At 33.6% G+C, this 11,026-nt stretch overlaps 2 protein-coding genes across 2 annotated transcripts; one reads left to right on the top strand and one right to left on the bottom strand.

Annotated features, from left to right (window-relative positions):
* The first annotated feature begins 436 nt into the window (after window positions 1–436).
* Window positions 437–3,886, top strand: LOC108726480 (probable ATP-dependent DNA helicase DDX11). Its single transcript, XM_018454085.1, has 9 exons — window positions 437–446; window positions 524–1,277; window positions 1,351–1,827; window positions 1,900–2,453; window positions 2,543–2,766; window positions 2,865–3,044; window positions 3,212–3,296; window positions 3,405–3,535; window positions 3,641–3,886. Exons 2-9 carry the CDS (start codon window positions 598–600, stop codon window positions 3,884–3,886), a joined length of 2,577 nt encoding a protein of 858 aa, XP_018309587.1. The 5' UTR covers window positions 437–446; window positions 524–597.
* On the bottom strand, window positions 3,809–6,336 carry LOC108726522 (aldose 1-epimerase). The gene is made up of 10 exons (XM_018454143.1): window positions 6,113–6,336; window positions 5,811–6,032; window positions 5,558–5,703; window positions 5,248–5,475; window positions 4,909–5,073; window positions 4,718–4,818; window positions 4,568–4,640; window positions 4,281–4,484; window positions 4,078–4,207; window positions 3,809–3,887 (listed from the first exon to the last, which is right to left on the bottom strand). The coding sequence occupies exons 1-9, from the start codon at window positions 6,180–6,182 to the stop codon at window positions 4,115–4,117; spliced, it is 1,302 nt and encodes a 433-aa protein (XP_018309645.1). The 5' UTR covers window positions 6,183–6,336; the 3' UTR covers window positions 3,809–3,887; window positions 4,078–4,114.
* Between the last annotated feature and the right edge of the window lie 4,690 nt (window positions 6,337–11,026).

The raw sequence follows: 11,026 nt of genomic DNA, 5'->3' as shown, positions 1-11,026 counted from the left end.
AATCATAGTCGATTATTCTCCTCGAATTCGACTGTGATTGGTCAATTTCTTACGACTTAAGGCTTAAAACACCTATTGTAGATCCGGGATAGGCTTAAAACCCTATTATAGATCTGGGGTTAGGAATAAGGAATAACGATTTCAACCTATCAGAAATCGGATACATCAGAATACACGGTTTCTGATAGGTTGAAATCGTTATTCCTTATTCCTAATTCCTTATTCCTTCTATTGTGGCTGCACCTTTTCTCTTTTAACATTCGTTCCTAAATTCATCACAAAATTCTCAATAGAAAGGCGGGAAACTCAGCAACACGTTGCTGGAAGCAGAAGGAATGCAGAAAACAAAATACAGAATTTACAGGGAATGACAGATTGACGGTTCATTATCGTTATATACATACAATGCTTTATGTTTGCATATATCGTATATAATACTCAATTCTGTAAGTACGCAATTCTATAATTCATTGAAGATCATTTCTGCGTGAGATGTGTATACAAAAATGTCATTCTTTTCAAGAGAAGTGATAAAAGCTTCATTTAAAGAGAAAGCAGAGACTTCACATCCCAAAGAGTTTTGAGAGAAATACAGGAATGGAACCCCCGCAGGAATTTCCATTTCCCTTTCCGGCGTACGAAATCCAGAAGCGATTTATGAGAGAGCTTTACGTTTGTTTGGAAGGTGGCAAGCTGGGTCTCTTCGAAAGTCCCACGGGGACTGGAAAATCCTTGTCCCTTATTTGTGGTGCGCTTAAGTGGCTGGTTGATCATGAGAAATGGAAGAAGGAAGAGTTAACTTCGACGATCGCTAAAATAGACGATAAATTAAAGAGCTGTGAGAAGCTATCCGATAATTGGTTTACTGTGCAGACAGAGCAGATAGAGCTTAATGCTGAGAAACAGCCATTGCAAGCCAAGCTAAACGCATTCCTTGAGTACGAAGGCCAGAGAGAGAAGCTTAAAAAGATGATTGTTGAATCAAAGAGGGCGAAAACAACTGGAAAAATGAGGCAGCAACTTATCAAAAAAGTTCCAGAGTCGGATAAGACAGAGGAAGTGAATGCTGATGTTTGTGACATCGAGAAGAATCTTATCTTGGAAGATGGATTGTCAAACTCAGAAAGTTCTGAGGAAGAAGACACGGATGAACCGTTATTTAAGAATACCAAAATTTTCTTTTGCTCCAGAACACATTCACAGTTGACACAGTTCGTCCATGAATTGAAAAGATCTCCCTACTCTCAAGAGATTTCTGTAGTACCACTTTCATCGAGGTATCACTTATTTATTTTTAATATTTTAATATATTATCCAGCTAAAATTTATTAACATCTTATTTCATTCTAGGCAAAATTACTGCATCAACAAAAATGTCAAGAGACTGAAGCATATCAATCTGATTAATGAAACCTGTCTTCAGCTGCAAAGAAAGAAGACTACTGTTAAGAAAGAAAAAGATTTAAAGAAATCAAAAACCGCAAGCAGTTGTCTATTTATACCAGGTGATCAGAAACTTTTAATGGCTGAGGTTCTAACAAATATTCAAGATATTGAGGAGATAACGCAGAAAGGACAGGAAAATAACACTTGTCCATATTATGGCTCGAGAAAATCTCTGCAAAATGGACAATTAATATTAGTACCATACAATTCTATTTTTCATAAGAACACCAGAGCCAGTTTAGGGATAGACTTAAAAGGGAATATATTAATAATAGATGAAGCCCACAATTTGCTGGACGCCATTGAAAGAATGCACAGTTCTGTAATTACTGGGAAAAATTTGCTCCACTGTTACAGTCAGCTGTCGCAATATCAGAAAAGGTATTGCTGCACTTTTTTCGATTGTTATTAAATTGTTAGATAAATTTCTGATTGAAAGTAATATAATTGTAGATTTGAATCTTTGTTCTCTGCTAAAAGTGTGATGTATCTAGGCCAACTGAGTTTTTGCTTGAAGAAGCTTCTAACTCTCTTTGGAGCAACAACAAAATCTCATCCTAATGACGAGATCGATAAAACAATAGCACCCAAATTGTACAAAATAGAAGATTTCGAAGTGCTTACAGAGATTGATACAGTAAACATATTCAAACTATTGGAATTCATCAAAACTTCAAAACTCATTCATAAGTTACAAGGATTTGTTGAACAGTACGGCAATAATATTAAAATCAATGAACAGAAGATAAAGAAATCTGGCATAACAGAATTTTTAAACTCGATTAAAAACAATGATGTATTGTCTCAAGAAACTGTTAGCGTTGCGGATACACCAAGTAACAATGAAGAACAGACGAGCAATCCTTTGATGGCAATCTTAAATTTCTTGGAGTGCTTAAAGAACAGCTGTGCAGACGGCAGAATATGTGTTCTACCTAGCACTAATGTTGGACAAGGAATTATAAAATTTCTATTGTTAAATCCAGCAGCACATTTTCATGACATTGGTAAGCAAATACTTATTTGGAACTATATACGTTTTCTCATTTTTATCTTTTTTTAATTGAATATTTTGAATTTTTTGTTACAAATATAGTGAGAGATGCCAGATCTGTGGTTCTAGCCGGTGGCACAATGGAACCAATATCCGAATTCGTAGATCAACTATTTTTAATGGCGGGTGCTACATCAGACAGAATTATGACATTTTCGTGTGACCATGTAATTCCTAAGGAAAATATCATATCCAACGTTGTAACGCGTGGTCCGACTGGAATCGAATTCGAATTTAATTTTCATAATCGACAAGATACAAGATTGGTAATAGAATTATTTTTATCTCTTTGATTATTGTATTATTTAAAGAGATATATGTACTTAGAAAAAGGATATCCACAGAGATTGATGCTTTGTTTTAGCTGGATGAATTAGGTAGAGCATTATTAAATTTATGTAACGTTGTACCAGCTGGAATAGTAGTGTTCTTCCCATCTTACAACTATGAGGACACAGTATTTAAGCATTTAGATAAATCTGGTATTATATTCAAAATTTCTACAAAGAAACGTATCTATCGTGAACCTAAATTAGCATCACAGGTATTTTTGTTACAAGTTTACTAAAAAATAACTAATATTATTAAATTTATTTATTTAACTTATTTTAACTTATTTAATTTAATTATATTAAATTTATTCATTTATACGTTTATTAACAAATAACTAATATTATTTATTTAATTTAAATTAATCAACATTATCTGTAGGTTAATACAATATTAGATCAATATGCTCATTCCATCAAGAATCCACAATCCCCGTGTAATGGAGCAATGTTGTTCAGTGTAGTAGGTAAATAAATTAAAATTATATCAATATTGTAGATTCCTATTTGTATTTTTATTTATATTATTTTTTTCAGGAATATTGAATCACATTTTTTATTTACATATTTTGTAGGTGGTAAATTAAGCGAAGGTTTAAATTTCTCTGATGATTTGGGCCGATGTGTCATAGTCGTTGGCTTGCCATATCCTAACGTTAAATCACCAGAATTACAAGAAAAAATGAAGTACTTAAACGAGAGTGTTGTACGTATATTCAGATTTCTTTATTGCAGAGCTTAGAGAATATAGTTTAATTTTATAAATTTTAATATCTTTCATTTTTTCATTTTCCGATTTCTGTTTTTGTAGAAATTGGACGCCGGAAATAGGTTTTACGAAAATTCTTGCATGAAAGCAGTGAATCAATGTATTGGCCGATCTGTCCGTCACATCAATGATTACTCGACGGTTGTACTATTAGACAAACGTTATTGTCATAAAGTCAAAGTACTGCCTCAATGGATTCAACGCTCCGTAACGATTAACGATTCATTTGGTTCAGTAGTTGGTAACATCGCAAAATTTTTCGCAACGAAAAGAATTAAGAAAGCTTAATCTGTGATAATAAATCGATAGATTTTGAAGTATTACAAAATTTATAAATGATCGTTAATAATATCCGTAATAATTTTTCTATTTGACTATGTCGACTAATAATTTGATAATAATATTTTACTTAAGGATATATTTGTGTTTTTAGTTGATACTTCATAATTATAATATGACGACGGAATTATTTTCTATACCAATACAAGTTTGATGCTTTTCTAATTTAGAAACGCGTCACATGTAATTGGCCAATTGGATGTCAAATTTGTAAATTAAATCATGACAATAGACTTCTCCGGGTCGTAGAATAGAACAGGGAAAATGCGACTGAAAGAAAATTAACTTGTAATGAATGCAAAGAAATATTATCGTGCAATGTCTTAGTCGTTTCACTACTCACATAATTAATAGCATTTGGATAGTTTTGAGGTTGAATACTGAAAGCACAGTGCTTCACGTAGCGAGCACCTTGCTTCCCTGAAATAAATTCCTGCGATTCGCCTTCAGGTGCCACATCTTGTTCCATGTTATCAGTTGTCTTTTCTTCTTCATATTCCTCTTCATGATTCGGGCTATCATATGCAGCAGCAGGGTTACTGCCAGTCTACGATAACGATATATTCTTTGTATATATTTTTTTTCAAGGTGGATTATTATGTATCTCAATTATCATCGTATTTACAGTACCTCGGAAGTATTGCATAGACGACCGCCTGTATAAAACTGTACGCCAGGCTGATTCGAATAAATCTCCAGGACGCTGCATATGTTTATTTATAATTCCAGAATGTTGCTAGAGTGAATCTGTGCTATGAATAATACAATTGTGAGCCTTACCGGCCACTTTTTGGATGGACCGCTTGAGCGACGTATGCGTTACCCCCATGCCAATTCGGCGTGACACAGAAGTTATGATCGTACCCTTCTCCCGGAGGAACCTGCAGCTTACGCAAATTCACAATGTCTTTTTACACAATAATTAGATAATGTTTCATCTACTATAATTTGCATGAACTTCAATTTGATGCCTTCTCAATACAGCTTTCCAGAAATTTCGGTACACGCAAATCCATGATAGTTCCTCCGACCCCTCGGATGCTACCGGTTGGTATTGAATCCGTATAATCTGCGAAGGTCCAGCGGTCGCAGTTCAATGAGATCTTGTGCTTCATCAATTCCTTTTTACCAGCGTCCTATAGTTACATCCAAATAAGTAGACCTGCCATACAATTTTTTACTGAAACTAGAACCATGCTTTTTTTGGTATAGAAATAAAAAGAAGAATCGTATTAAATCATTGTTCACTGCAATTCTAGGATGGTTCCAGCTTCAGCTGTACTAACATTGCACAGGAATATGTTAATTACATGTCCAGCGAGGTTGAATAAAGAACCGTGCGAGATGTTCACTATAGTGGAATTTGTCGTTGTCGCCCGGATACCTATTTCCAGCATATTGTCAGGCATCAGTCTGAATCTCACTGTACTCAATACTGCACCGGGATATCCCTCTTCACCGTCTTTGCTTAGATAAGTCATAACGACTGAGCAGCTGTCAATGCGCGATTCCCACAACCGCCGACCAAAGCCCTTTGTCTGAAATGAAAGAAAATGTCTGATATAATATATTTAATATGAATTTGTTAATTCTCAAATGGACTGATAAGACAAGACTTACACCTCCATGCAAATGATGCTTGCCGAGATCGTTTTTCGTTAGCTCGTAAGTTTTGCCTTTGATAACAATACTGCTGTCTCTTATTCGATTCGCGCATCTGCCCAGGATGCATCCTATAAATGGATTAATCTTGGGATTCGTGTAGCCTGAAAAAAAGCAAATCGTTCCTATTAATTATTTATAAAATTAATTGAAAGCGACGAGATTAAATGAACATAATGGACAAATATGTAATTACGTCAAGAGTTCGTACTCTTCAAATCATCGAAACCGAGCACAACATCCGCGACACACCCAAACTTATCGGGATACTTTAAAGATACGATTGTCGCACCCCAGGAAATGACGGTGATTTCTAAGCGATTTTTATTAATCATTGTATACGATTTTACTGGCATCAATCGAAGTCCTTCATTTTCAACATCCTCATAATATTCTTTGCTGTCATAGCGAGGTATTTTATCTTCTGCAGATTCTGTTAAATTAAATTAAAATGGCTTTTACATTACTCTATCATCGGTAGAAGTCGGGCTGTCTCATGAAATAACAAAACACCGGCATAAATTTCTCCAAATATTCCTTCCGTGATTGTAATATCCTTGCAATTACAATCATAGGTAACCATGTTTCACTTTTTAATGTTATTCGGTTTACTGTTACGCTATTTGTTGCAAATGACGTAATCGAAAACAAGAAATTTTATTATTACAGCCTCGTGTCTATATCAAACAATTTGTGACATGAATTTTTGTGATAAGAATAATGATAATAGGTTACAAAATATTATTCCGACGTTTTAAATCTTTTCGTTGTTTCGACATCAGAAAATCGCATTTTTCACTTTCCAGTAATGTGATGATTATGATCGTCTAACATGAAAATAATTTTATAGGCTGAGTTGTATTGTTGAACACTTTAATTTTGAGAATTATTATATTTCGTAGGAATGTGGAAGATATTAAATGATCGCTCAAAGAGCTAAAACTTATTGATGCTGTTATTTGAAGTTATTTATTAATAATAATAAAATTATGATGAAAATAAAAGTAAAAATAAGAGTAAGTATAATTTATAGTTCATAAAATGTTATCGTAATAATAATACAATATGCTAAAATAATAAAATAATAAACCTATTTTATTATTCTTATTATCATTTTTATGTATACTCCAGTTATTATTTATAATTTTTATATAATTAATATTTATAGTGTAATGTACAATACTTGGAAAAATACATGAACTTTTAGTGCAGGTCAGACATACAAACACTTCTTCTGAATCTCTCTCTTTGTAGTTAGGAATAAAGACAACACATTAAAAAAATCGAAGACAGAATATGTTATTACGATATATTTTCCGCTTTTAAACAATCGAGTTTTCGGGGATCCGTCGTGAAATTAATATTCATTCGTTTGTTATATAATAATTTTTTTTCTCTTTCTGCTCGTAAATAAAAACCTATGTAGGATCTTTTCGTACTTGGCAATCTACGCTCGTTATTTAGGAAATCGGCAAAAAAAAAAAGATTAGATTCCCGGATCGAAAGTGAATACTCTCGGACTTTATGCGAAAAAGTTATATTACATTGAAGAATTTTCCCGCCGAAAGCTTTAGATTTTTGCGATTTTTTCTCATTTACTTTAAGGCGCGCACCGAAGCGATTCATTATTCTCACTTAAATACACGTGGAACACATTGCACTTAGCTTAACATACTTATAAACTACAGAATTACTCCATGCTTAAATAAATTGCCTGTGACCTGATGAGTTGCTGTTACGTCCTACATTCTTTACAGTTCATGTATTACAAAAAGGAATACTGATGAAAAAAAATTAATTTCGCGTATTTATGTATATGTATGTACCAAACTGTGATAGCCCCGCGCCGATAAGTCGGTTTTATATTTACGAAATACATTAAACTTTCTACACACGCCAGAAGCGTACAAATAGGAGCTACCACAGCGCAGAATGTGTGTACATCGAATAGACAATTCGTTTATAATTAATCGTCTTGGTCGTGGTCGTTATTGTACAATTTGCTAAATCGCGCAAGCTGCATGCAATCTCGATACAATCTGTTACGTCGTAAAGTATATTTACACTTTTTAAATGCGACATCATAAGAAACAGCAGTTCAGAGAGCAACGAGATCCTCCATCATATATTTCACGAGGTTGATGAGTATTTTTTTTTGTTTCAGTGCCTTAATGTTCACTCTCGTTAGGTCTAACTAAATTAATGAGGACTACATTGTAAATGTGAGTTGCATATTGTATATTACGTAAAAACAGGTGTTAGAGAGAGTCTCGCGTTACGATCCACATTCGTATATGCTATTTCCCTCACATAAATTTCATAAATTTATCTTGTATCAAAGTGTGTCGTATATATAACAAATGGCAGAGAGAAAAGAATTAAAAGGATGAGAAGAATTCAGTATTGTATAATATTAATTAAAAAACGTTAACCGTTTAAAGGAAGAAATTCATTTCTTTTATACAATTTTAAATCTGACAAACTAGAGCTGCATATAACAAGAAGATATCTAAAAGAAAAAGTATAAATTACTGTCATTGGTATATATTATTAACGTATGTCATACGAACGATACATGATAAATTTATTGAGTTTTCTTTACAGTGAGATATATTTATAGATTGATATTATATAAAGAGACCTCAGTTGCGTTTGATATGATACAACGTAATTTATCTCGTAAATATATATATATGTATATATATAGAATTATATTCTGAACACACGTTTCTTATACACGTTCTGCCCAACGAGTCAAACATATTCCGTAAATGCTCTCTAATAAAGTATAAAATCGGATTCTTATCTCCTTAATCTCTATGCTAAGGTGTTTGTTATATATATAAAAAATAAATATAGCTTAGACTAGCACTGTCGGCGACGGATACGCCATACACAATAATAGCTGCCGCGAACATTTTACATTCTTGTATAATTAAAAATTATTATCGTGTATATATATATATATATAAACAATTATTCTCGAATATCAGCATTCACTAACTTCATCAAACATTTTCTCCCTTTCACTCTTTCTTTCGTTCTCTCTCGATTACCTTGGAAGCATTTTGAATTTCTATGTGTCACTTATTTAACGTATTTAAGTACGTGATATTAGCACCGCAGAAATACCTTCGCACAGCGTAGAGAGATATATCCATTAAATGTGTTGTAAGAAAGAGATAATTGTAATAGAAAAGCCGGATTGTTATCTATGTAATTCGATAAAGTTATTGCGAATATAAAAAGAGAAAAGTCAATTAATATTACAAAGTTTTATCATTGAACGTCAATGGATGGATACGTCATTCGATGGATCCACATTTTTCAGCTTAAGAAAAATTTCATGCATCTTCATTGTATTTAAAATTATTTGCCAGAGGATTTCTATTGGTGGCTGATTGTTTCATTCTTCGTTATAACCACCTAAGCAACACAATTGCGTTCGAAATACGTTTAATAAATGTTAAAAATCGTATAATTAATGAACGTGCAAACTAAAAAATAATAAAATATAATATAAACGTTGAAAATTTTATATGTTTTTATACGAAATAGTTTAAAGGTCTATTTAACAATTTTGTAAGTTGTCCTTAGGTAAACGAGTTCGCGATGAAACCACCAAAGAAATTCTCTTTCCTCTAACACATTTCATGTACATCGCACACAGCGTACATTTACAATACTGATAATCGTCATTCAGGAAAAAAAGTATAAACGAGAAGCGACTTTCACGACGAAGAAGATAAAAGTATCCGTGACTCCGTTATACGCTACGTGAGGTTAATACAGTACAAACGAGACGTTTTTGATTGCTTCGAATGCGGTGTAAAGACAGTGTAAGTAACTTTGATTAATTCACAGATTCAAACTAAATTCGAGCGTTCCCCGTCATCTCGTAATGCTAATAAATTAAGATTACGTGCGTCGCATTTTAAATTCAGGGTTGGTAAAAAATATGTTTTAAACAGTTTAAAACATGCTATTAATTGTTTTTAATATGTTTTAGACATGTTTCTTTTTATAATACTGTTTAAAGCATATTTAAAGCATTAAAAACATATTTAAGAAGAAACAATGCTTTATTCTTAAAAAGAAAAACATTAGTCTTTGCCAACCCTGGTTTTAATTCATTACTCAGCGATCCGTATGTACATTCAGGGCACATAGAGTACGCAGCACGGGGTACACGAATGTTTCTTAATATCTCCTGAATTATATTATTCAAAAGAAGGTGGCAGAAAGTTGCCCTCCTTTTAATTCGGTACCCCACATTGCGAATTGAAATGCTTACACTCGTTATCGGTGCAATACGTCGCAGATATCCACGAAGCAAGTCCACCTTTCGTCGTCAATATCTTTCGGAGAAGCCTCGTGGATATCGTACAGCACAGCGTCAACTGTATAAGGAATGCATGAGTAGTCGCTATTTAAACAGTAATAATGATTCAGCGCTTACTTTTTTTTTGTCTATATGTACAGCGATCGTTAGAAGGATCTTCGTCCTACAACGATCCTACAATGAATGCACCTCGCATTTTGCGCAGCTGCATGTTGTGTATTCACTTGCACGCGACTCACGCTTTGGATACTTTCTACAGACGCTCATAGATTACTCATACAACGGCGTACTGTTTTCATAAGGTACAAAAGAAGCGTGACAGCTGCACAAGGTGCGACTATCTAATCACGTTCGTCGCTACGATACATATAATTCACGTTTAAACGTCGAAAATGCTAATTGTACATGTCCTCCACGCATTTTCGCGAGCGTATTTGTCAATTATACGCTTTGATTGGCGTAATCGAGGCGGGGTGGAAGTACCTGGGTCGATGTATTAACCGTGTACATCTCCAATTGTGCATTGCAACAGAACGACGATGAACGTATCATTGAGCAGAGGCACTATTTTAATAGCGGCACAGCAACGTTTTCCTTCCCTTCAGCACACGAATCTTTAAAAGTTACAAAGAAAACGAAGAGAGATTGTTAAAGAGACGAGTGCACTGACGTGATGGAGAGTTTTGTCTAATTTGTTAATTTTAACACATTATGAGTTGAAGGAAAATGAAATCGTATCGCTATTAAAATGACAATGGTACAACTTCAAAATACAATTACAATGACTAGTTACACTGATTGCGATAAGAAGGAGAGAGATTATGTCGGAAATACTGTAGATTAATACGTAATCGCGGAAAAAGTTCGGCTAAGTACATAATACTACAACTAATACTTTGTAGCTGTCCGTATCTTGTAAAGTACATAAAATTAGATTATAAATAGTGATTGTACGTCAACTCGAACCGAATTGATTATCTGTCTAAAACAACCGTATATTCCTATTAATATACAATACTCGAGCTGCCGTTGCGTATTTATAATTAATTGCTTGTACAAAGTTGCACAAAACGCACAAAAATTTA

This window comes from Mycetomoellerius zeteki, unplaced genomic scaffold (assembly GCF_001594055.1).
Source record: "Mycetomoellerius zeteki isolate Tzet28-1 unplaced genomic scaffold, Tzet1.0 scaffold426, whole genome shotgun sequence".
Classification (NCBI taxonomy): domain Eukaryota; kingdom Metazoa; phylum Arthropoda; class Insecta; order Hymenoptera; family Formicidae; genus Mycetomoellerius; species Mycetomoellerius zeteki.
The sequence above is the reverse complement of the archived record's forward strand: the minus strand, read 5'-3'. Positions and strand labels throughout refer to the sequence as shown.

What these genes read in the sequence shown, in the direction of transcription:
- LOC108726480 (XM_018454085.1), top strand. Translation starts at nt 598, where the DNA reads ATGGAACCCCCGCAGGAATTTCCATTTCCCTTTCCGGCGTACGAAATC. An exon ending in CTGTCGCAATATCAGAAAAG is followed by an intron (nt 1,828 to 1,899) that starts GTATTGCTGCAC and finishes ATATAATTGTAG; the next exon opens with ATTTGAATCTTTGTTCTCTG. An exon ending in AACCTAAATTAGCATCACAG is followed by an intron (nt 3,045 to 3,211) that starts GTATTTTTGTTA and finishes CATTATCTGTAG; the next exon opens with GTTAATACAATATTAGATCA.
- LOC108726522 (XM_018454143.1), bottom strand. Translation starts at nt 6,182, where the DNA reads ATGGTTACCTATGATTGTAATTGCAAGGATATTACAATCACGGAAGGA. An exon ending in CGGTTTCGATGATTTGAAGA is followed by an intron (nt 5,704 to 5,810) that starts GTACGAACTCTT and finishes GCTTTTTTTCAG; the next exon opens with GCTACACGAATCCCAAGATT. An exon ending in TATTCAACCTCGCTGGACAT is followed by an intron (nt 5,074 to 5,247) that starts GTAATTAACATA and finishes ATGTAACTATAG; the next exon opens with GACGCTGGTAAAAAGGAATT.